General features: G+C 45.1%; 5 protein-coding genes across 7 annotated transcripts; 1 reads left to right on the forward strand and 4 right to left on the reverse strand.

Moving 5' to 3' along the window:
• The first annotated feature begins 212 nt into the window (after window positions 1–212).
• On the forward strand, window positions 213–5147 carry LOC125771387 (actin-related protein 2). Of its 2 annotated transcripts, XM_049441959.1 has the most exons (6): window positions 213–514; window positions 648–758; window positions 1037–1051; window positions 2733–3308; window positions 3385–3718; window positions 3789–5147. In XM_049441959.1, exons 1-6 carry the CDS (start codon window positions 467–469, stop codon window positions 3905–3907), a joined length of 1203 nt encoding a protein of 400 aa, XP_049297916.1. In that variant the 5' UTR covers window positions 213–466; the 3' UTR covers window positions 3908–5147. The 2 variants fall into 2 exon arrangements, with proteins under 2 accessions (XP_049297916.1, XP_049297925.1); XM_049441968.1 differs by lacking the exon at window positions 1037–1051 and having other exon boundaries at window positions 215–514.
• LOC125771420 (protein obstructor-E) lies at window positions 4499–22772 on the reverse strand. 2 transcript variants are annotated; one of them, XM_049442030.1, is made up of 3 exons: window positions 22769–22772; window positions 8258–8403; window positions 4499–5955 (listed from the first exon to the last, which is right to left on the reverse strand). In XM_049442030.1, exons 2-3 carry the CDS (start codon window positions 8313–8315, stop codon window positions 5324–5326), a joined length of 690 nt encoding a protein of 229 aa, XP_049297987.1. In that variant the 5' UTR covers window positions 8316–8403; window positions 22769–22772; the 3' UTR covers window positions 4499–5323. The 2 variants fall into 2 exon arrangements, with proteins under 2 accessions (XP_049297987.1, XP_049297977.1); XM_049442020.1 differs by lacking the exon at window positions 22769–22772 and adding an exon at window positions 8736–8841 and having other exon boundaries at window positions 8258–8488.
• LOC125771402 (protein obstructor-E-like) lies at window positions 11320–12767 on the reverse strand. Its single transcript, XM_049441980.1, has 5 exons — window positions 12486–12767; window positions 12154–12372; window positions 11876–12082; window positions 11584–11800; window positions 11320–11486 (listed from the first exon to the last, which is right to left on the reverse strand). Exons 1-5 carry the CDS (start codon window positions 12541–12543, stop codon window positions 11444–11446), a joined length of 744 nt encoding a protein of 247 aa, XP_049297937.1. The 5' UTR covers window positions 12544–12767; the 3' UTR covers window positions 11320–11443.
• On the reverse strand, window positions 13690–16186 carry LOC125771410 (protein obstructor-E-like). Its single transcript, XM_049441992.1, has 5 exons — window positions 15905–16186; window positions 15616–15810; window positions 15314–15523; window positions 15009–15222; window positions 13690–14916 (listed from the first exon to the last, which is right to left on the reverse strand). Exons 1-5 carry the CDS (start codon window positions 15972–15974, stop codon window positions 14877–14879), a joined length of 729 nt encoding a protein of 242 aa, XP_049297949.1. The 5' UTR covers window positions 15975–16186; the 3' UTR covers window positions 13690–14876.
• LOC125771416 (protein obstructor-E-like) lies at window positions 20005–23922 on the reverse strand. Its single transcript, XM_049442006.1, has 5 exons — window positions 23601–23922; window positions 21175–21372; window positions 20883–21089; window positions 20582–20795; window positions 20005–20504 (listed from the first exon to the last, which is right to left on the reverse strand). The coding sequence occupies exons 1-5, from the start codon at window positions 23644–23646 to the stop codon at window positions 20465–20467; spliced, it is 705 nt and encodes a 234-aa protein (XP_049297963.1). The 5' UTR covers window positions 23647–23922; the 3' UTR covers window positions 20005–20464.
• Between the last annotated feature and the right edge of the window lie 77 nt (window positions 23923–23999).

Genomic DNA, 23999 nt, shown 5'->3' on the forward strand with positions numbered 1-23999 from the left:
GGACAAACCGAATAAAAAAAAACAAAATTCCTGTTATAGTAGAATAAGGGATGTTTGTGTTAATAAATAAAAAAACACCTTTTTCGAATATTTTGTTAAAAATATTGAATAATAATGAATAATGAAAGATTTCACGATATTTAATACATATTCGGCAACACGACTTGTTCGTCATGTGTCAAATTATAAGCTAAGATGGCCACCAATGAGATGGGCTTCTCATGCTATCTCTTTCTTTTTGCCTGGGTGGATTGTGTGTCTGGGTGGTTTCCCTGCAGAGGAGAGCGTAAAAAAAAACGAATCGTATTTATCAACGCTATTACTCATTCATAAACCAACCGAAGCTGACTAAGCTAAAGGGAACACCTTAGTTAGTAAATGTTTTCGTGTGAATTGTGCTATTAAGTAGTTTTGAGCGAAATCGTAACTGTCCCGTTCGGTAGCAGAATCCACAACCCACAACAGGATGGATAGCAAAGGGCGGCACGTTATTGTTTGCGACAACGGAACAGGAGTAAGTCACTGCAGCGGTACCGATCAACCTGCCTTCGAGTGTGTTATCAGAGCCGTTCCGATAACTTCCTCCACGGGTGGGGCAACACCTTTCTCAGCAAATCGCTAAACGAAACCCTTATTATCATTTTCAGTTCGTAAAATGTGGTTACGCCGGCAGCAATTTTCCGGCCCACATCTTCCCGTCGATGGTCGGGAGGCCTATTATCCGGGCGGTGAACAAAATCGGAGACATCGAGGTGAAGGTAAATATCGCTGCGTCGGCTTGAGTTGTGTGCGTACATGTCCGGTGTATGCGGATGCGTTGGGAGGATAAACCGGAATTTGTGGACACATCTGTCCATCCTTGTTGCCACTCGTGGAGAGCTGGGTATAGACCATGTGATACGATTCGATACGTCCGTGTGGTCGGTTCGGTCACTGCGAAATAATTCGTTGCATTCCCAGCTTTCATGGGCCATTTTCCCGAACCCGTAATGGCTGAGTCCATTTATTAACATTTTCTATTCTACCATTTTTGCAGGATTTACACGTTGATGTAAGTCATGTTGATGTAGCGTTTAAGTTGTTTACGTCCCCGGACAAACATACCTGGAATCAGCAGTCAGTATGGTTTGTTCCGAGAGGCAGATGTGTTTTTTTTTTACGTGTTTCTTCCTTTTATCTTTGTTACATTGTAAAAGCCCCCGTTCGTATTTCTTTACTAATACACAACAATCCTTAACGCACTTAACGCTCTGCTATGTGGCTACGAAAAAAAACTGCATTTAAGTTTATAATCATCATTCACCGTTTTGCAATAACATCAATCCCGTTTTGTGTTATGTCTGTGAATTTGATGCGCAAGTGAAGAGATGTACGGTAAATTTAAAACATAAGATTAAGATTTTAACTTAATTCGTTGCGTTTATATAATGAAGCAAATTACAAATGTTAGCATTCTCTTTAATTCTTCACAATTTTCCTTTGCGTTACGCCACGAATTAGCTTAAAATTCCATTATGTGGTTTGTGCCAGTGAATTGCGGATATATTCGAAAGGCAAAACGAAAAGAAATTTAATCCAAACGATAATCATTTAGCAGCATAAGAATTGTTTTTTTTTGTAAATGTTTGCCTACATATCGTTTTACCGTGCACTTCCGGCTTCAACCCGGTCTCTTAACGCTTAACTATCGTTTCTCATCGTACACCAGCTCACGCACGGCTGGCTAGCACATCTTCTGATTCACTCATAATACTGCTCGAAACGAACTAACATTTTTCAACCATCAACCCTAACATTCTGATCGTTGAAACTGCAAACCCCGCGTGTGTATTGGAAAGCGCATCCGGAACTATTTTCCCTTCGCAATCACTCCGCCGTATTCTTTCGTTTGTTTTTGTTTTACTTTTTTTTCGTAATGTTCAGCTCATTAAACAAAAAACTCACTCTTTCTCTCTCACCACCGCATTCAAATCTTTTGCTCTCAAATTACAAAACATCAATCTAACCTCATCATAATCCACACTACAAAACAAAAATCATTTTCAAACCCCCAAACAATCACAATATTCCTTCCAAATTACGTTGAAAGGAGGTCGAAGCTACCAGCACATTACCAGTAAGTATTGTGACGTTTAGCAAATTCCCCAATTAAACACACAAAAAACGGAATTGTGTTTACTTTTTCATTATTTTTTTTTGTTAACCGTACCGATTAACTACTGCTGTATGTTCCTTTTGATTCCCCTAATAGTAAGTTGGCGGTTTGACGTTACTTGATGATTTGTTATATCTTCTAGTTGTTTTTTCTTTGCGTTTTGCTAGAAAAGTGTGTGAGTGTTTTCCCTTTGCCATGTTTGTAACATTACATTGAGGAAAAATGTGTTTTATTTTCAAAGCTTCGTTTTTACTCTCATACTCATTCGAAAGCGGTGCTAATTTGATCGTCCTTGAGTTTGTATTGCTGTTGGTTTTATTCCACTTTCGTTAGTTTCACTCGTTTGTTTTATTTTTGCTAATACTGTTTCATTTTCTTCTACATGTATTTTTGCCTAATAGTATGCTATTGTTGCGTTGTGCTATTCGGAATTAACCTGCTGTCTGGATACCGTCACTAGGACGTGGTGTCAGGCAGTTGCACCGCAATTACTACAAGAAGATTTTCATTTCAACTGGTTCTGCTTTTTTTCGTTTATTTTTCTTTCCAATTTTGTCACCCACGCTACCGATTCCAGGACTTGATGGTGGGTGATGAGGCATCCCAGTTACGGTCCCTGTTGGAAGTGTCCTACCCGATGGAGAACGGTGTCGTGCGCAACTGGGAAGATATGTGCCACGTGTGGGATTACACGTTCGGCCCGAAAAAGATGAACATCGAACCATCCAACACGAAAATTCTGCTAACCGAGCCACCGATGAATCCGACCAAGAATCGGGAAAAGATGATTGAGGTTATGTTCGAGAAGTATGGATTCGATTCGGCGTACATTGCGATCCAGGCAGTACTGACGCTGTACGCGCAGGGTTTGATCAGTGGCGTGGTCATTGATTCGGGTGACGGTGTCACGCACATCTGCCCGGTGTACGAGGAGTTTGCATTGCCGCATCTGACGCGCCGTCTAGACATTGCCGGGCGGGACATTACGCGCTACCTGATCAAGCTACTGTTACTGCGCGGTTACGCGTTCAATCATTCGGCTGACTTCGAAACGGTGCGCATGATGAAGGAGAAGTTATGCTACATTGGCTACGACATCGAGATGGAGCAACGGCTTGCCTTGGAAACAACGGTGTTAGTTGAATCATACACGGTAAGGGTTTACCCGGCTTACGTATGTCCTAGTTCCAGCTTTTTTTTGACGTATCGCCATCTTTGTTTTTGTACAGCTACCAGATGGGCGTATGATAAAGGTGGGTGGTGAACGGTTCGAGGCACCCGAAGCACTGTTCCAGCCACATTTGATCAATGTGGAGGGCCAAGGTATTGCGGAGTTGGTATTCTCCACCATCCAGGCGGCTGACATCGACATGCGCTCGGAGCTGTACAAGCACATCGTGCTGTCCGGCGGGTCTACCATGTATCCCGGCCTGCCGTCACGGCTCGAGCGCGAGATAAAGCAACTCTATCTAGAACGTGTGCTCAAGAATGACATCGACAAGCTGTCCAGGTTTAAAATCCGCATCGAGGATCCGCCCCGACGAAAGGATATGGTTTTCATCGGTGAGTTGGATCGGCGCTTCTCTTTCTGTTCTGTTAAGATAACTGTGTTTTTATCGTTCCCTCTTCGCAGGTGGTGCTGTTCTAGCGGAAGTAACGAAGGATAGAGATGCATTCTGGATGTCCAAAGCGGAATACCAAGAACAGGGGCTAAACGTGCTGAAAAAGCTTAGCACCAGAACGAGCAACTAAAGTGTTTTTGGGTGGCTTGTAATGCGCCTTAGAGATGGTGACGCCAACCATAATTAAGAGCCGGAACTATAGGGAATATTTGACACGCAAGCTAACGCTCAAATCCCCAATGTCCTTTGAACCAGGAATTAGAATGAAGAAGTTATGAAATCCCTTACAACCCCGTACGCTGTTGGCAAGTGGGATAGGTTTGCTAATTGTAAAGTTCCAATTAGTCTAATTGTTTACTGCCAGGTGTTCGGGACGGTTAGACGTGAACCATGTTGAGGTTATGATTATGAAGCATTTTTTCACCTTCTTTTGTAACGATATATTTTGTATTATGTTTCTTGTCGATGGGGGGTTTTCTTTGTCGCACAGAAATGCCAATGCAGTAGAATGGCTGCAGCATCTAATTGTGAATTCCAGTTAGTTTAATAGGTGTTGAAAGCGCTAGTATAGTAACTACAGCGCTGTATTTTAATGAATTTACCTGTATTTTAACCGTTTTTGTTTTCCTCGCTGTTTTATAATGTTATACATCCATTTCTTTCCCGTGCCGGATGCAGTAGATGAAGAAGAAGAAAATCACCGAAAAACCACGTTAGCATATTAAATGTGTGTATGTGTGTAGGTTTTTTTATTTATTCAAGAAATTTGTTTACTCAAAAGATGTATAATTTCGAATGTTTTTTTTTTTTTGTTCCATCTGGTCATTTCTGTATTCTGAGTATGTTAGAGTGCCTTTTTTTTAATAACTGTCATATTCCTTTCCTGCATTTGTTTTTTTTTCTTTCTTTGTTTACCGTGGTAATCGCTAAAGGAAAAAACCGAAAAGATAACCGCCAAAAACCGCTATTCCAATAGTACGTTCATGCGCGATATGAAACTAAACTCGATTTTGTATCGGAAATTGTGAGCCGCAACCAAAACGGCAAATTATCGATAGAAGAAAGGGGAAATTAGAACAACAACAACAACAAAAAATAGATAAGAACCTATTAAGTAAGGTGCAATTACGTCGAAAACGTACGTCCCTGCCAAAAAAGAAGAATATGCAGGTGCAAACTGTGTATAGGAGAACGTGTTAGTTAAACAAAAGAACGCTAATCAAACAATGCTACATAAAAAAGAAAAGAGCAGGAAACAAGTTAAAGGCGGATTGTGAACCGATGTAAGGGGGGTAGTGCGACATCCAAAAAAGAAAAAACGTATTATTTGTGTAGAGAAATAAAAGTTACAAGTGAAACGATAAATCAAACGTACACGACTAATCAACAAAAAGTGAAAATAGACAATGAGAGAAGGAAATAGAGTGAGCGATAAAACAAAACAACGGAAGGAAACGAATTTGTTCGGGCGACTACTCTTTCGGGTGGTGCAAATCTTGGCGTTCGGGAGTTTGTTTGCTTTACACCACATATTCAGTATGTCATCCTAGTGACGGCAGACGTGCGGTACATCCTCCGGGTTTTCGCAGGTGAGCGACTCCTCGTTGAACACCTTACCCTCGCCGCACGTAATCAGACGTGGGTGTCCATCGACGCAAGTGATCAACCGGTGGCAATCGCCGGGTACGGGATAGCGTGGGTACGGCCAGAAACGGGCCGCCACCGTACCAGACGGTACCGACTGTGGGCACTTGAATCCAACGACCGCTTCCGGGTTGCACGAGTCGAGCAGCTGATCGGGCCAGTTGCAGCCATGGATGCGATGATCGTACACTAGGCCCGGTTCGCACAGCTCCTGGTGCACCTCGCCGTACGCGCACTTGTGATAGCTGGTGGAACATTCGGCCGCATCCGGATAGACGCCGAACAGGTACTCGCAGCCGGGCGTCGACAGGGGTGTCTGATCGGTTGCGAACTTCCGGTTACCACAGTCGACGGCCCAGTTGTAGTTGCAGTGATTGTGAACCGCACCCTTACCATCGAACAGCAATCCATTCTCGCACGTTTCAAGCGTGAGCGTACCGTTGGTGCAGAGGAAGAACTGATCACAGTGGTCCGGATGGAGGTACGCCTGTTCGCCGTACGGTTCCGGGCAGCTAGGAGCCGCAGCCGCTGATGCTGTTTGAAAGAGCAAGGTAAGAATTTCATTAAATTAATCATCTGTACGATCCACATAAAAATGTATCTTTAATACTTTAAAAAATATTTTTCTACGCTTCTAGGAAATAATTTAAAAAATTAGTTTATGCGAAATTTTCTTCAGTATCAAAAGAATCAGAATCAGTAAAAAGTGATTCAAGTTCAAAAATGAATGACAACTATTCTTCTTATGATATTGTTTCCATGTTCGGTTGATCCACCTAACCTGTCAGAACCTCATACATCACCATCTTGCAAAACGTGCTCCACCACTAAGCAAGGTTAATGGCCACTGGCAATAGTTCCTTTTACATTTCTACGTGTCATTTCGCACGTTTAACATTTCCTTTTTTGAACCATTACCAGCTTCCATGGTTTAAGTTTTGTGCAGAAAGACAGCAACAACCGCAAAATAGTCGAGGACCCGCTTAATCTGTCTTATCGTGTATACGCTCGTTCGTAACGAAGGTGAAAGGCAACGCCTGTGTCAGTTAGCAACCGATTACGATGTCCGATACGGTTAGTAAAAGGATTCTGATTGTTCACTAATGGGGGCAACATTCAACCACAAAACAACATTATAAACCTTTTGTCCTTTCTCGACGTGCAACAACAACAAAAAAATAGGACCAGCGCAGATTAATGATTTTTTAAAAAGTGTGTGATGCCGAATAAACTGGTTTACTGTACTGGAGATTGTGGCATGGATGTAGTTAAAAAATAATGATTCTTTTGTTTTTTGTTTCACTCTTTTTCTCTTTCATTTTACTGTCTCCTGTATTTCTACTAACTAAAATCCATTTTAAGCGGTTCCAAGGACTTTGGCTTCATTTAATTTTTTTTTTTTGATTTTTGTTTTTTATCGTCAACTGGTTCAGGACCAGTCCGGTGAAAGGATCTGTCCGTTAAAGTGTCGAAAATGGACTGTTCCTGAATTTTTGCTTCCTCAATGCTGTTGCTAGGGTCCATTGCGTAAGCTTGTGTTATGTGGGTTTCGATATTTTTTTTTGGTTTTTTTTTGCAAATCACCCAAAAACAAGCTCCCAATAAATCCGGAATTGCGCGTGGGCGAAGAAAGGGTGGAGGAGGAGCGGGAGAGGGGGGTGGAACATGGCGTGGTAGGAAATGGCCTTAGGTTCACCATTACGCCATTCGGAAAGCCGGTCCGTTGCCGTTCGCCACTTAATTGCACACTGTCAAATGGTTCATCGAATGCGACGAGATGTACGATCTGAAACACAATCACAACAACAACAACAACAACAAAACTCTCACACACAAAGACACCTTTTTTTTAAAGATTGGAGAGCCTTTGAAAGCCAACAGTAACCGAAATTCGAAAGTCAATCATTCCGACCGTGGAAGGTGAAATCTAACCAACATGAATAAAATGATGCAAAACAACAAAAAAAAAATGAAATAACATCAAATTCACTTCTAATGAACGACGTCCCACCCCGTTCCTCTCCCCGGGGTGGTTATTACCGGTTGCGAGATGTCCACTCTTGGCAAACCATCTGCCAAACGGTCAACGATCGTTCGTATCGGGTCCGTTTGTTGCTCGCTCTGCCAGCAGCAAAAATAGCAAAAACCCATGGTGAACAAATTCAAAAGCCACAGCGACATTGTAGCGCGACGGTCGCACACACCTGTCTGTCACGGCAACGAGGACCCGTGGCAGAGGAAAGGGAAAGTCGGGCGGTACCACGCTAAAGGAAGGGGAAGAGGGGGGGAGAGGAGGCGGTATGTATACTCCGGATTGCACAATTTTAATTGTAAAGCAATCACGCTGTAACACGAGCTTACCACAGCGAGCAGTAAGTCCACCACAGCAATACGTTTGTATAGGTGAAGGAAAAGAAAAGAAAGAAAAAAACACACCTTTACCAAGCAACCGCATTGTATGTGTGGTGGCCCCAAAAAGGACCGCCAAAGGGACCGGTTACTCAAAAGGGCTCGAACGGAAACTGTTCGAGGTCGGATCGACCCCCAGGGGTTTGCCGATGCGGTACCTGTAGCGAAAGTACCAACAATAACAAACAACCCAAAAGCGACCTGTCACGCGTGCACCTTGCGTACGAATTTCAAACGAAAGACTCCACACGGCGCGCATGGAATAAAGCGACGAACCCCTTCGCACGGAACGATTTCGCACGTTGTTTGTAAAACTGAATGAAATATTTTTTTTTGTTTACTGTTTTTAACTGTTTGCTTTTTTTTGTCGATGATACGATGCAGATAATGTGTTTTGATTTTTTTAATATATTTTTGCTTTACTCACCCTGCGCGACCAGGGCCAGGACGAAGAGAGATCCAAATAGTGCGCCAAACTGCTTCATGCTGACTGGATATTTACCACCGGACTGCGTGCACGCTGAACCGATCCGGGATCGGGTTGATTGGAGTGAGTAATAAAACAACAACGAAAAACAACAACAACCGGCCGTTTGATTGAGGAAGTGACCGATCTTTCGTACGGCAGACAAAACGGCACAAGCACTGTCTCCACTCACTATATGTATTAGTGTGGGGGTGTGTATGTATGTGTATAATAGTGGTATATGTGCGTGTATGTGGGTGGATGAATTATAGAAAGGAAAGATAGAGAGAAAAACAAGGTGTGAAAAAAAACGCGCACTTTTGCGAATAAATCGACGTGAACACTTGGGGCGCACGATCTATAGATCGTATGGCCCGCCTGTGGAGTCTGTGCAGAGGCGCAAATACTGTGCCCAGATCAGCCCCCGAAAAAATCGTACCGGTGTGGCTCGAATCCGCTTAACGAATGGTTGACGGTCGGTGCGCAGTATCACGATCAAGCTGCAGCTGCCAGCGAACCGCTTGGTCCGACGTTCGAGCCCCCGTTTTTCGAACCTCGGCACGGTAGCACCAGCAGTAACCACCTTCACCCCCTACTCCCTCCCCCCCCCCCCCCTCCACCTTCTCATGCACCCTCCCTTCTCCCTTCCCCACTGATGTGACGCGTACGCAAAACGAGAGAGTGGCCAACAGCAACAACAACAACAAAAAAAGGAACGAAACAAAATCAATGCGTGAAACAAGCCCACAGCACGGCACAAAACGCAATCCGACGTGCCGCGTGCGTGAGTGTGTGTGTTTGGTTGTCGCACGGGGCGCAAACTAGCCGAGCTCGCTGATGCTTCGTTCGCAACCGTCCCGCTTCGGGAGTTCGGCGCATGCCGGGTCCTCCCTAGTGACGTTGGGTTTCGTTTCATTAGCTTTCGGGCCACCACCACCACCACCAGCAACGCCCAATCCTTACGCCATACGGTTAAGACGAATGTCCCATAGGAGGCACGGTGAGGTGGGAAGGGAATCGCACACGAAACAGACTGAGACAGTCTGCTACAGACCGACCGAGGTGGGGAGAAAACAATTCGACATTCAGACGCTTCTGACTATTGAACTGAGCGCTACTTCACCCGTACCTGGGCCACCTGAACCGTACCGCAGGGTCCAGTTTAACATTAGCATTTTGAGAGTGTTGTTCCCAACCACTTAAGCCCACGTACCTACTTACCCTTTCCTTCACAGGTCGACCTGATGCTGATCTGTTTGACATTCTCCACTTTAGATTTTATTGCTAATGCACCATGTATTTTTTTGTTGTCTTTTTTTCTTCTGGTTTTCGTTTCTTTGCACAAACTAATTTCTATTGCGGATGTTGAATATAGGTGCCCACTTAAACCAGGAAGCCATCTCCAGTATCTGAAATCCACTATTTTATCAGCTGTAAAAATGGAAAGACAAACAGATACAATTGATTTCCATAGAAAAAAAACTCATTCGTTTGTATTAGTTCCATACTTACTTAATCAATTAGCTTATCAATTAATGTACTTGAGTACGCCAACGTCAAGTAGTCACGAAAATTTACACACTAATGGGTACATTCGCCACAAGTAGCATATGTATATTAAATCACCAAATTTAACCTTTCAAAAGGCTACAACACTCAAACTAACATATATATACAAAAAAAAACCCCAATATTTCATGCTGTCAGTTTGACATTTGGCAAATGTCATCGAAAATAGTATATTGTAAACAAAACGGGTTACTATCATTTTATAAACACTTTCCGTTCTTTGTTTTCGCTTTTCTGAATATTATAGCACCGTTTTAGCCTCGCTTTAAATGATCTATTTAATACATTCTTGTTTAGATCGGTTTATCTAAGTCATCCCTTGTGTAGTATATAATCAATAGAATCTTTTTTTTTTGCCAATCGAATCATATAGATGATTCATTGCGTTCACCCGTGCAATACGCAAATGGAGGTGGTAGAACCTTTTTCCCACCATTCTTGCCATGCCCTGCTAACTTCCCTCTCCCTTTGCCTCTCCTTCATCCACACTACTGACCGGCTGCGAAAGGTGATCGAAAGCCGCACAAATGTGACGGCATAACCGTTCACCCGATGCAACCCCGCGAGTGAACGGAAATCGAAAGTGTAATAATGTGTTCTCGCGTCCACAATTCCCCAGGAGGACGTCGTGTATGTATGCATATATATGTGTGTGTGTGCGCATTTGGCCGGTTGCGTGCACGCTTGCGTGAGTAGCTTGCGTTTACCGGGGCCGCTTGCGTTAGCTAATCAACCGTAGCATAGACGCAAATGCATACCAAAAGCCACTCACTGCGCGTATGACAAAAACTTCGAAAGGTCTTACGGGCTGCCCTTTCGGACGGTCTCGAGACGTTCGGCCCCATTCAGCGACGTCGACATCGACATTATTAGCGCGCCCGTTTGGTAGAAATAATAGACCAGTGCTCGTAATGGTTTGGTGCTGGAAGTAGTACACGGTGTTGAGGTTATGTGCGCACTCCAATGTCTCCCAAGGAGGGGGGAGCAAACAAACAAAAAAAATATATACACAAAGGAATAATCCTCCAGCCATCGATCACGAGGAATGTTGGGCGTTGGTTGGTATAAAATAGCCGAGAAGATCTTTTACGGTTTTAGATCGATTGGTCTAATAGTCTAATAGTGCCATAACATAGTACACACGGTAGTGCTCCACATATCATGTAGGCTTTTTTTACCAAGTCCCACTAGCACTATTCTGTATGAAAGTGAACTTATGAGCAAAGAAAAAACCGTTCCAAAACTCGTTATCAACATCAGCAACAACCATAAAACACGAAACCAAGGACAACTTCTGATTATTATCTTGTGGTAGAAGCTGCGTAGGCAAACCTAACCTAGAACTCGTTTACTTGACGCATTTCTACTTACGTTGCCGTTAATTGTGCTATGCACGGTTCAACACCACACAATCGAAAATCCATGTAAAGGTTCATTAATCATGCGAGAATCAGTTTTAAAAAAAAAACAACAACGAACAGTTTCAATTTATTGTAAACTTTCACGAACCTAGTTAGCTATTATTGATGCAAAACATTGGTGGGACTGCATCTTTAATCGTCTACTCCGATACACGTCTTACGCTTCCCGGTCCGTCTCGGAAACCACGTACCAATCCTCACTGTCGGAAGCAATGAAACGATGGAGAAACGAAGAATAGTATCACAGAGTGTTTGTCTAACAACCTCCACACGTCTTACAAATGTAGTAGCACTTACCATCCCGGTACGTTCTCCGGGTCGTCACAACGCTGCAGATCCTCATTATATACCATGCCCTCCTCACACTGTCCAAGACGTGGTTCAATACCATTCAGACAGATGTAGAACCGCTGACAATCATCCGGATGCGGATAGTTCGGGTGGGTGATGATCTGTCCATTCTTGTCCATCTTTTTCGCATCCTTCGGACACTGGAAACCATCGTTGAGTTTCTCTATTGAAAGGTACAGGGAAAGTATATCGATAACCATACAAAAAATACATCATCTTCCGCATAGTGTACACGTACTGTTTGCGTTACTACCGCATCCCTGACGGTTTGCCATATCGGGCCATACACAGGTACCGGTCGGTTCATAAAAGTGTAACCCGGCGACACACGTCATCTCCAGCTCGCGACCATTCACGCAGTTGTAGAAAATGTTACAGATGGATGGATCCGGATGCGGGAAGAACCCGTTCTGGCGTGGACACACACCAATAGGCCGCGGAGGTTCTAGAATTGTGTACCGCAGTTAAGGTTTTTGTAGGATTATGTAAGTTTCGATAGTTTGCCACACTACTTACGAAGCTCCTTCCGGTCGTGGCACTCCACATTGAACACCTGATCGCACTTGTTTACCAGCTTGCTGGCGGGATTGAAGACGAGCCCGTCCGGGCAGAGTTTCTCCGACACCCGGCCATCATCACACTCGTAGTACTTGTCGCACTGGTACGGATCCTCAAACTGTCCGTCCGGTTTGGGACAGGTAAACTCGAAGTAATCCTCCGGCTCGTCGGCGGCAGCTGTAGGTTAGAAAGTAAGTCTATAAAAAACGCCTGCTCTCCTCCTACACGTCCCACCGCTCGTGATGTCGTTTTGGTCGAACAGAATTGATGTAAAGTGTGTAGTCACTTACAGCAAACTAGCGCTACCGCTAGTAGGAAAGGTAGGACGATGTGTATACGCCTGCTCATGATGATAGTGATACTTAATGAGAAGACTACAGCTATTCGGACGTTGATGTCTAAGGTCTAAGGTGCTCTTCAAAAAGCTGTCTCTTCAAATTGAGATCTCTCTCTCGCTCTTCGTTTCTCTATCTCAGGTCAAACGGACTAAACTTCGACCTCAGCACAGTCCAGCTCCCGGAGCCCGGATCCCGAACCGAACGTTAGCAGTGCAAGCAGATAACTAGGCTGTGCCAATGATGAGACCCGTACTTTTTGTGCTTTGTGGACGAGATTTGCTTTGCTCTCGTGGCGCGACGTTGTTCTCCCTTCCCTCGGACCGAAAGTCCCAGGCGGCAGACATAGAGCCCGGATTGTGCTCTGGTCCGTCACAGGTCCCGCCGCTGCGCAATATAGCGGATGAGCATGATTGGTGGCACTCGACCCATACGCTCTGGACGGTTCCACCGTCGCGGTGTTGTGGTGCAGCCTCCACATCGCGCCCGTTGTGTGTCGATCTTATTCAACAGCAAAACCAGCCCATTTGCCCCTTCTACGCTACGGTAAAAGTGTAACACCACTGCCAGGTGACTCCTTCGGGCCATATAGCTTGAACTCCCGCGTACTATGCTTCCTACTACCGTAGGACACAATCATCCCCGCGCGCGATTGGGGTAATTATGTAAACGGTCAGTTGTTTGCCAAACTGGTTTATTTCCTCCTCGTGCTGTCTGCACAGGTAACGGTAGGTTTGGGAATGGAGCGGCGATTGTTTGTCCTCGCTCCAGATGCCACTCCATCCATGGGGTAACCGGCCTGCGTTGTCGCCTCCCACACGAAAAATACAACTTTCGTTGAAGATGCTGGTCGGTAATGTTGCACTTTCTCTTCAATTTGCCGACCAGTGGAAGTTTATGCAACCACACATCACCGGTGTGACGCCATAGACGTACACACGTTGCACTCTGCCCGACGCTATCGGGGGTGTGGTTTGGAAGATAATTGATAAAGCATACGGAGACTCTGAAACTCTTGCAAGTTACAAGCGGTCAGTTCCTTCAGATAAATGCCCAGTTCTGATACTCTGGGTACGTAATTACCCAAGTACTTACACACGGGGAGTCTCTTAACTTAAATACCGTTCCCACTACAATCAATTGAGGAAAAAAAGGTCAATTTTCGCTTTCGCCAGCAATTCTTGTTTTGTTTTCTTCATTTTATTATTCTTATTCCTTTATACATCAGGCATTATGTTTTATTCCGATAAAGTTTTACCTGTGCCGAAGGTCAACTTCTTTCAGACTCTATTTGCTGTATTGATTCGTCCTACCTGGGGGGGGGGGGGGGTTTTGGGGTGTGTTGTATTTTTTGTTTTTGTCTTTTTCCCCTCTCAACATTTGACTACTTATGGATTCAGATTATTAAGATTATGCAAATATTCGCTCCCGGTAGGAAGCTTACGCAACGTTGCGCATCACGCACGCAGTGAGAAGAAACTTACAACAACAAAAAAAAGACAACGAAACTATGCGATGCCCAAAAAAGAGGCATCTTTATTGCATTCGGCGGCTATTGAGTCACGTCAGCTGAGGTGCAACAACAAGATGAGGAACCAACTGAACGGAAAACGAAAAGTATCCGGAGCAGGGAGAAACAGAAAACCGAAGGCGGAGGTATATTAATGCATAGAGATGATGAAAGTATGAAGTTGATGTGGGTATGCGTTGCATACGGGTATTGACGCTCATCAGGATGTAGGTGAATTGCATTAAGTGTTGGCAAATGGTGAATGTGAAAAGGTGGCGTCGGTGCGTAAGAAGAATTAAGTAAAGGAGGAGAGAAGATAGAAAAGCAATGGAGAGAGTATGTTAATCCGAAAATGTTGGAAATGATAGACAAAACAGTACAAGAGATAAAAGCAAGATTGAAACAGATCAGTCGGTAAAGGAGATGAAAAGACAGACAGAAGGTCAATAGACTCTCGGGGTGTTGGAGAGCTCTCAGCGGTGTGCTTCAAGTGCTCAGGTACATGTGGGTGATTGATCGTGAGTGATTGATTGATTGATGGTGCACAGCGGACGTGACCTGACAGCACCGTTTGCACTGCTTTGGGACGAAACTGTCCGTCGTTTCTGGGAATTGATTTGAAGTTTCTTCTGTTATGCCCTGCCCTGGTCCGGTGTCTCCCGGTACCTAGTACCTAGAAGGTTTGCAGTGAGCTAACGTTACGCTAACGGTAAAGCTTGAAACGGTAAGCAGTCATCTATTGTGAATGGAAAAGAAGCATGTATCACAAAGCAAAGTAGCAGCCATATAGCAGCTCTGGGCACACAGAATGAGGGCGCTGCGGCCGGTTAGGTTATTCAGTTCCTGGTAGCTTCCTCCTCCTTGTACCAGTCTTTGCTGTTTTGGAGATATTGAGAACAAATAACAATGTCGGACGGTTAGTGGGCCGGGTTTGTTGCCGATACACCAGCGGAAGAGGGCAAACTTACCACTCCGGGACGTTTTCCGGATCGTCACAGCGCTGCAGATCCTCGTTGTATACCATCTTGGCGTCACACTGTCCAAGACGTGGTTCAATACCGTTCAGACAGTAGTAGAACCGGGAACAGTCAGTCGGATGCGGATAGTTCGGGTGCGTGATGACCTGTCCGTTCTTGTCGTAGCGCGTTTCCTTCGGACACTGGAAGCCATCGTTAAGTTTCTCTGTGCGATGATAACAAAAAAGACCATAATCCTGTTAGCGTACAAGGTTCTACTATCTTTTTGCAAACCACATACGCGAACCCATACTCACTGTTGGCATTGCTTCCACAGCCCTCGCGAGCCGCCACATCTGGCCACACACAGGTGCCGGACTTCTCGTCAAAGTGTAGCCCACCAGTACAGCTCATCTCCAGCTCCTCACCGTTGATGCAGCTGTAAAAGACGTTGCAAATGGATGGATCCGGGTGGCTGAAGAACCCGTTCTTCCGTGGACAGTAGTCAGTAGTGCCTTGTGCTGGTTCTGTTTTAAGCGATCCGTTCAAATAGAAATACATTCACGTTAGTGCTGGCATTCGGCAATTAGGCAACACTTATGGTCCAGTGCACACTTACGCAGTTCGAGACGATCACCACAGTCGACGTTAAATGGCTGGTCGCATTTGTTAATCAGCTTGATCGTGGGATCGAAGACGAGACCGTCCGGGCAGAGCTTTTCGGTGGCTTCACCTTCATCGCACACATAGTACTTGTCGCACTGTACCTCATCCTCAAACTGGCCACGGTTCTTGGGGCACTTGAACTGAGCATCTGCGCATAATGTAAACCAACAATACGATTTGTGTTAGATATCACCTCGATACTGCTGCACCCGCAGGTATAAGCACCGAGACGAAAAACTTACCTACGATTGCAGCTGGTATTGCTAGCAGTAGCATCACTGCCAGCACGCTACTTCTAACTGGCGCCACCATATTGGTAAAAAAAAATCGGCGGGACGCTTGCGACTAGCTGCTAGAAAAACTGGGCTTTTTTTGGTGCGAGAGGTTTTTGGGTATCAGAAAATAGACACCACCGGCGATGGTTCACTAGCGCTGACAGGATGATAGTAGCGGCTTGTGACTGTGGCTGCGCTACCAAACGTTCCCGTAGTTACCGATAAACTACGCGACGCCGATGACGCGACTCTCACTTTTGTTAGCACGCCACCAACTCACGACCGAGACTTCGGTCGAAACCCGCCCGCTCTGGGGAACAGAAATGGGGAAGGGAGGACTCGCCGGGCGGATCCGGTCCAGTGTAGCTTGGGGCATGGGTGGGGGCGAGGAAGTTACTTACTGTGCCGCTGATGAAGCGAGTGGGATGGGGCGGGGTCTGGGCAACGAAGGGAAAGGAAAGCAGTTGATGGCAGCATACTGTGATCGAAGACGCGAAGGTGGAGATATTGGAATAGGCTGGGTTCCTGGGTCACACAGTACGAGCACCGTTTCGTCCGTCTCTTTCCCGCGCTATGAATTACCTACACGTCGTACCGTCGAACGAATCGGGAAAGGTACGACAAGAGCCCTACTTCATATGCTACAGTGTTACCCATTCCCCCCAACCTTCTCCAGATGTCCAGAGCTGCCAGATGTGGTAGTGGTGTGGTAGGGGGATCTTACATTGCGAAACGTACGAATCGAATTTCAGGCTCCGTTCCTTGCTTGAGCGACGTAAATCGTGATCGGTTTGGTTTGGTGGGTAGCCAAACATCACACCCATCATCCTCCACCCTCCACTCAGGTTCACCCTGATTGATCGGCAGAAATCGGCTAAAATCTGGGTGCGACCCCGGGTGCGAACGTCAGAAGAATGTGAAATGTGTAGCTATGTCACGGTGTTAAAGGTGCGAGAGCTGTGAGGAAAATAGGAACAGTATGGATGTAGCAAGAAGGGCGAGGCCTCTCCAGCCGAATAGTAGTGGAAGAAGACGAAAAATTGAGGAAGGGTAATCAAATCGACTAAAGCAGCGGATTGCTTGGACATTGGAAGTATAGTATAATTTGGAGTTTGCTAACGTGACATGAGGAATGAGAGGTACCTCGCTGGGAATCGATCGTTGTATAAGTAATTGTGATGTGCTGCGAGCTGCGTGGGCAATTCGAAAAGACGTTCAGAGACTCGTGACGCTGTAGGCTTCTCACCTCTCTCAATGTCTACCTTTCCTGTTCGCTGCTAGTTTGCGAACATGACAATTTTTCCGTTCTCGTTTCGACTCGGCAATCGGTAATCGGGGCATTGGCAAACCGCCCCAAACGCCGGAGCCACACACACACACGGCAAATCAGCACACTGGCTTCCTGCTTCTCTACCACTGTGCTTTGCTGCCGCTTACAACGGCAAGAAAAAAAAACCGGCAGAGAACACCACTGCATAAGGTGACGGGTAGTAATAACACGTAAGTTAGCCGTGACGCCGCAGCCACCTCCGTTACGCTATTGTGTTTTCCTTTTCCTCCTTTCTTTTTTTTGGTTTTGTTTATGCTCTCTCGCTTTTAAGACCCGTCTCGCATCATGGTTGGACCGAGACCAAAGGCCAACTCTCGTCATGCACGAAACGGTCAGGTCACTTAGTAATAGCAACAACAACAAATGGCTTCCTGGTCACTTACCAGGTAGGCCCCTCAGGAGCTGAAGGAGCTCAGGAGGAGTGTAATGACAGCGCACCTAACGATAACGAAGGAGAAAACCAATAGTTGGGATGTTTAGGTACAGAGTATTAAGGCACGCAAAATTAGTTGAAGGTGCGTGATAGTCGAAACAACTGCTGCTGTTAGCCTTGATAATGCTTCCGCCAATTGCTCGAGTCACTTTAAAACATTGGACGTCTACAGCATAGTCTATGATGTAGAGCAGGGGCTTCCAAACTTTTTAGATAGCGGGCTGCATTGAGTGGAATAGCCACAGCTGTGGGTTAATCTCGGGATATCTCGGGAGGGCCTCGCGGGCCGTAGTTTGCAGACACCTGATGTAGAGGACTGGGAAAAAGAATTATTTGTTCTGACAGATAACTGAATTACCATGCTAATAGTACATCTATTCAATAGAACATCAAAGAGACAAGTATCTACTGACATGTTCGACATTCTGCAAGGATTCTAAATGATGACTCCTAAACTCCAAATTTGGAGATAAAAAGCATCCATAATTTCAAAGCCACTAAAGCCACCAGATGTTGAGCCGTTACACTATCGCTTTCCACGCACCATTTTGACACTCTCGTTTTCTGGGGCCGGGGGCTCAGGTTACCCATTTCATAATCACCTTCTCAGCCGGTTTGTAGGTCAAATCTGCTCCCCGCAAATCATCATCCACCCTGGGATCTGGTCGGCTGTTATTCAATATCGTCCGGGCCGGTTCTATCCACGCACACGTCACCCCATTCCTGCACACGCTGGAGCCGTGCCGTGTTCGCATTTTTATGCCAGCAACATCCTCATCTGCGAATGCGATGCGGTTGGAATTGGTTCACTTTCGATTTCGCTACATAGCCTTCGCTGCTCCCAGGTGCAAAACGAAGATTCCATCGTACCGTCCGGCTAAAGTCGGGCGTCCGGGACCGGTTTTTTGGGGTGTGCTTTTGCTCCGCTGTGTTTTGCTGGTTTGCTTCATTGTTTCACTCCGATGGTTATCAGTCAACGGTAGGTGTGCGTTGTATTGGTTGTTTCAAGGGTGACTGCATTATCTAGAACCTGTACACATAATTATTTAACTTTATTAGGACCGGGTTCCAGAATGAATAATCTTAAAGTTGTTTTAACCTTGCATTGTGTCCCGAAGGAGTTATAATTTGCATACATTTGACTATAAAACATCATCTCCAACAATTCTGGTTACAGTTCATGGTACGACAAATCCTTGAAAAGGATGGCTTACAAAGTATGATCGACAGACCTTGCTATACGCTAGCTCACGAGCTTTTGGCTCAGAAGGTATTGTTGAGCTAGCTCTTTCCGTCGTGTCTATAAACCAAAAAGAATTCTCCACATCTTTCCTTTCGACGGTATCTCCGTTTGTTGAGATATAACCCATCAGAATCGTGCCTCATTCGTTATGTTATTCTTATTTTCTTGCCTAACGATATTAGCATATCAAACCTTCGAGAGCTTTAGAACATCTCTCTTAGTGACATTTTTACTAGAAACATCTCATCCACAAAAATGAAACGAACTCTGCATCTTGAAGCTTAAGCGCTCCTCAGAGACAGCGGAAATTGTATAATGATCATCACACGACTGTTAAAACATGTGTCGAAACTAGTTTACCAGGCATGTTGTTAATTTTTGGCTGCTCCGGTTTGTCACCGAAAGGATCACCGGTGTGTTGCTCAGTCAGACGATTATTAGCCGATCGATTCCTGCCCGCAATCACCGTTTCAGTCCCTCAGACGCTAGTGTCTATGGAACCGGTTTGGTACCTCTCACCGTCAACAACAACGTTGTCACCGGTGAACGTTGAAACAGTTTTCACGTAAATGTGATCCAGTTTCACCATCCCGTACGGACAGCACGATCTCGAACATGGGTGGTAAACACGATTTCAAGGATGTTGGGGCCGCGCCTCATCGTGCTGGAACCATACCTTTGTGTGTGTGTGTTTTTTTTTTCCTCCTTTCCCAATCTTTGCACGGCCCCCCACAGATCCAAATGTCACAAAAGCGAAGGGAACTCAACCGGAGCGTCTGTATGCCAAATGCCGTGTTCATATGTGCATGCGGTACAGGGCATTGAAGGGAATGGGCCCGCATTCTAGATGCTTTATTTACCCACACATCCTCCTTTCACTTGCTCGTTTCGAGAGTAATTAGTAGTCGACACGTTCCGTGTGGATGCACTGATATAGGCGAACGCGTTTCGAGCACGAACTCGCTACGATATAACGACGTGGCCACATTCTACTAAATGTCATATACCTTTGGCATATAAACCGACAGATCTAGATGACGCTCACACGCACAGTTGAAAGATGTTTTTTTTTGTATTTATTTTTGTGTCACTTGTTTTATTTTTTATTGCTCAATAATAATTGAGAAAAAAACGTACAGATCGTACAGTAAGGGGGGTTTGTTAACATATTTTAAAACAAAAGTACAAACGTAATGAGTCTTTTCATTGGCGTGCGCTACTACCCGAGCACTTTCAGACAAACGGCATCGAACGGTCTGCGACCGTCGCCATTTTTTTTTGCATTAACTTCTTTTTGAGCTCCTATCTTCTTCTTATTTTTGTTATTGTTTTTTTGTTGTTGTAAGAATGTATGCATTCCTTGAACTCCATCTGTAAGGCGTCCGGGAAGGTGTCTTCAGTCTGCAAATTCTTGGTTTAAATGGAGTCACCGTCTCTCATTTCATTGGACGATAGTTTTGATGGGGATACTGAAGGATGGGGATTACAGGGATGGGGAGTTAACGTGAAAGAAATGTGTGCTCAGTTCTTCTTCTCATCACTCTCCTTGTACCAATCCTCGCTGAAATGAAGAATGAAAAAAGGGTTGGATGTTAGTAGCCGGACATCATCAAAGCTTAGTGTCAAAAAGTTGCCTACCATCCGGGAACGTTCTCAGGTGCATCACATCGCTCCGTCTCCTCGTTGTACACCTCACCGACCTGACAGCCAAGATCGCGCGGTTCCACACCGTTCAGACAGACGTAAAACCGCTGGCAATCGGTCGGATGCGCATACTTCGGGTGGGCCACAACCTGTCCAGCTTCATCCGTTTTCTGTTCCTTCGGGCAGGTGAATCCATCCTTCAGTTTCTCTGATTTAGGATGATGAGGTACGAAACGTAGAGCATTAATAAAAACAAACATGGAGCTTGGAGGATGTACAACAGTCGAATACTTACTATTAGCGCCCGGATTGCAGCCCTGACGGCCGGCATCATTCGGCCAGACGCATGTACCCGTATACTCGTCAAAGTGAAGTCCAGCCGTGCAGGTAATTTCGGTAGCCTCTCCTTCAATACAGTTGTAGAACACGTTGCACACCGCCGGATCCGGATGGGCGAAGAAACCATTACGGCGTGGGCAGAGATTGTTTCCACGCGGTGGTTCTATAGACGGTATATTGGAATATGAAATAAGAAAGTTCCAACAAGCTGTAGACTTGCCAACATGTCTGAAGAACGGATTACTTACGCAGCTCTACACGGTCTCCGCAGTCCACGTTGAAGGGTTGATCGCACTTGTTAATCTTGCGAATGGTAGGGTCGAAGACGAGACCATCTGGGCATAGCCGTTCGGTGGCACGGCCATCAATACATTCGTAGTACTTATCGCACTGGAGCGCATCCTCGTACTGACCATCCTTGGGCGGGCACTTGAAGCTCTGTGCATCTGGAAGTGCGAAAAAATAGAAATGCATTAGTCTTGGAAGATTTAATCTTAGCTTCACAAACCAATTGAGTCACGTTGGCAGCCAAAAACTTTCGACCGAAATTGGGAGAAATGTAGCAATCTATCATAATTGAAGCTCGATTCGACGCGTCGTCAGTGAAAGTGCCGTCGGTACGATCGGTAGGTGGGGTCGGCAAGAAGAAAAACCCCATTATACTGGAGGCATATTACCCGGCAGCACCGTTTGTCAATTGCCGAGAGTTGCAAACCTGCGTAATGGAGCAATGAACCTAAGATGCAACGCTTCACCATGCTAGACAAGCTCGTTCCACCTGACTGAAATGGCTACCAGTGCGGTGTGGTGTTGTACGCAATTTCGCAACCTCACAATTGCGCTGCATCGCAGTGCATTAAATCAATATTGGGTATTGATGGATATCATTGTCGGCGTTGGGTGAACCGGCAGAAATCAAAACACCAAGAACGTACACGTTGCATCTTTCGTTTGCATCCAAACCATTGTGTTGAAACGTTCCAAGACGCGTTGGTTTGGGTTTTTTTCCCTCTTCAATATTCTGTTTCTTGACTGTAAGTGGCGTTACCTCACCAAAAGCACCACCAGCTTTCGTGGAAAAGCCGGGTCTTTGATTCGCCCGCATTCAGGGTCGTGCAAGGCTTTTGTTGGTACAGTAATGCCGGATCGTTTGTTAGCATGTCTACTGCGGTCGGTTTGCAAATCTGCTCGTATGGATGCTTCCAAGAATCGGAACGCTTGACGTGGTATCTGAGCTTGAACAATTGAACGATAAATGACGCGATCCATCCGAGACTATTACCATTCAATTGGAGTTCGATGAAATGGGGACAGAAGGTGACAAGGGCTTAGGTGTCTACTTCAAGGTCTCGTAACGTATATAGCAACTTCTTCTTCTGATTCTTCTGTATCTAGGACACTTCATTGATAAGATATAGAGATCTTCCTGAATCTTCTGATACTAATCTACAATATTGGGCTTACGCTCCAATATCACGAAGTATTCGAGACCAACCACTTAAGTTGTATATCCTTTACCTACATAACCATAAAAATTTAATGAAAAACAAATGAATTCATTATATTATGTATTTTCAAACACTTGGTTGCCATTTTAGTTCCCGGAAGCTTTCTATCAAAAAAGAAGTAAGAAGAAGAAAGCATCCATGACAACCAGTTGACATTGATAGTTTGATGCAAATTCAGCCAGCCAGCCAGTGACTACGTACGCAGCCAAATCTACTAATATGAAAACCTCTGCGCGAGGTAGCTATACCTCTCGGTCAGTTTTCTTGTATCGTCCACGGCAACCATCGTGCAAGACAAACCGGATCTGTAAGAAATGGGCAAAAAAACTGGTGGCAAAACAACAAACAAAAACCGGAGCAAGTATAATAGCGTTATATAACCACCCGCAAACGATCCAGGGCACACCGGCAGGTTTTTTTTGTTGTTGTTGTTACCACCACGTTGCAGATTTGATCGGATGTTTCCATTTTGCAGCCGATTTGTCTTGGAAGTTTTCCCGCCCGTACAGAGCAACTGCAACTTTCTGCACACGCTCGCACCGCCATCGGTATGGACGAGTGTATTACCGGCATTACTACTTTCCGTATATTTATCTCCCCTTTTTTCATTTAACGCTTTATTCGCTTCGCCACCAGATAAATGAGTTACGAAAGTAAAAGTTCCGTTTCGGCTGTTACACGATTGTCGCCCGGTGTATTAATACCCGCGGGTACCAATATAGCTTCCTGCCATCGGTACACGATGACATAAGCTTTTCAAAATAAAAAAAAATTAAATAAATATTCGCTACGGCAAAAGCGTCACCTCCAGTGTACTGCCGATGACGATACTATTTGCAATTGATCACAATTCAGTGAACATGTTGTGTATTGCATAATTTGCAACGAGTACAACTAGTTTGGGGGGTTTTACAATTCCCCAAGTTCCATTGATAACAAAATTTGAAGCAGATTATTAAGAAGAATATGTTACAGAGTTCCTTGAAAATTTCTTGAAAGAATTCCTTTTGCACCAGAGTGATGTAAGAATATCAAACTGCTACAAAAACCTGTTAAATCTCTTTTCGATAAGAAACGAATGTCTGATACTAAGCAGATAACTCTACTGCACAACCTCTACTACTCAAGACGCATAAAACACCAAAAATAATCCAGGAAATACTTACAGATGCAAACGGCGGTTGCCGCAAAAACGATCAAAATGTAGCGCATGATGAGTCCGACACCTGGTTGAACGTCGGGTTGATTGTTGATACGATAAATGCTATGCCGAATGTAGACACTTCGCTCTAACTTCAGTGAATTCGCGACAGATCCTTCCGCTGCAAAGACTAATGTCTATTCTGAACGACTACTGAGCACAATCGGGCAAACGTGTACGTTCACGCACGAGTAACACACACTGTGGAATGAAAGCTCTTCTTGCTGTGGCAGCTCTCTGCTTGCCAGGTCAGGCACTTCCGAGCACTTCAGTAGATTTGAATGGACTATCCAGCGCAGGTGATAATACTCTTATTTTTGATGAATCCCTCTACGCCACCTCCGGGGTAGGGAACAACCACTGC

The sequence above is a fragment of the Anopheles funestus genome, chromosome X, assembly GCF_943734845.2.
Source record: "Anopheles funestus chromosome X, idAnoFuneDA-416_04, whole genome shotgun sequence".
In the NCBI taxonomy this organism is placed as follows: Eukaryota; Metazoa; Arthropoda; class Insecta; order Diptera; family Culicidae; genus Anopheles; species Anopheles funestus.

What these genes read in the sequence shown, in the direction of transcription:
- LOC125771420 (XM_049442030.1), bottom strand. Translation starts at nt 8,315, where the DNA reads ATGAAGCAGTTTGGCGCACTATTTGGATCTCTCTTCGTCCTGGCCCTG. An exon ending in CCTGGCCCTGGTCGCGCAGG is followed by an intron (nt 5,956 to 8,257) that starts GTGAGTAAAGCA and finishes TCTTTCAAACAG; the next exon opens with CATCAGCGGCTGCGGCTCCT.
- LOC125771402 (XM_049441980.1), bottom strand. Translation starts at nt 12,543, where the DNA reads ATGAGCAGGCGTATACACATCGTCCTACCTTTCCTACTAGCGGTAGCG. An exon ending in ATGCGGTAGTAACGCAAACA is followed by an intron (nt 11,801 to 11,875) that starts GTACGTGTACAC and finishes ACCTTTCAATAG; the next exon opens with AGAAACTCAACGATGGTTTC. An exon ending in CCGGAGAACGTACCGGGATG is followed by an intron (nt 11,487 to 11,583) that starts GTAAGTGCTACT and finishes TGCTTCCGACAG; the next exon opens with TGAGGATTGGTACGTGGTTT.
- LOC125771416 (XM_049442006.1), bottom strand. Translation starts at nt 23,646, where the DNA reads ATGCGCTACATTTTGATCGTTTTTGCGGCAACCGCCGTTTGCATCT. An exon ending in CTGCAATCCGGGCGCTAATA is followed by an intron (nt 20,796 to 20,882) that starts GTAAGTATTCGA and finishes ATCCTAAATCAG; the next exon opens with AGAAACTGAAGGATGGATTC. An exon ending in CCTGAGAACGTTCCCGGATG is followed by an intron (nt 20,505 to 20,581) that starts GTAGGCAACTTT and finishes TCTTCATTTCAG; the next exon opens with CGAGGATTGGTACAAGGAGA.
- LOC125771410 (XM_049441992.1), bottom strand. Translation starts at nt 15,974, where the DNA reads ATGGTGGCGCCAGTTAGAAGTAGCGTGCTGGCAGTGATGCTACTGCTA. An exon ending in AATACCAGCTGCAATCGTAG is followed by an intron (nt 15,811 to 15,904) that starts GTAAGTTTTTCG and finishes CATTATGCGCAG; the next exon opens with ATGCTCAGTTCAAGTGCCCC. An exon ending in TGGTGATCGTCTCGAACTGC is followed by an intron (nt 15,524 to 15,615) that starts GTAAGTGTGCAC and finishes CGCTTAAAACAG; the next exon opens with AACCAGCACAAGGCACTACT.
- LOC125771387 (XM_049441959.1), top strand. Translation starts at nt 467, where the DNA reads ATGGATAGCAAAGGGCGGCACGTTATTGTTTGCGACAACGGAACAGGA. An exon ending in TTTGCGACAACGGAACAGGA is followed by an intron (nt 515 to 647) that starts GTAAGTCACTGC and finishes TATCATTTTCAG; the next exon opens with TTCGTAAAATGTGGTTACGC. An exon ending in AAAGGATATGGTTTTCATCG is followed by an intron (nt 3,719 to 3,788) that starts GTGAGTTGGATC and finishes CCCTCTTCGCAG; the next exon opens with GTGGTGCTGTTCTAGCGGAA.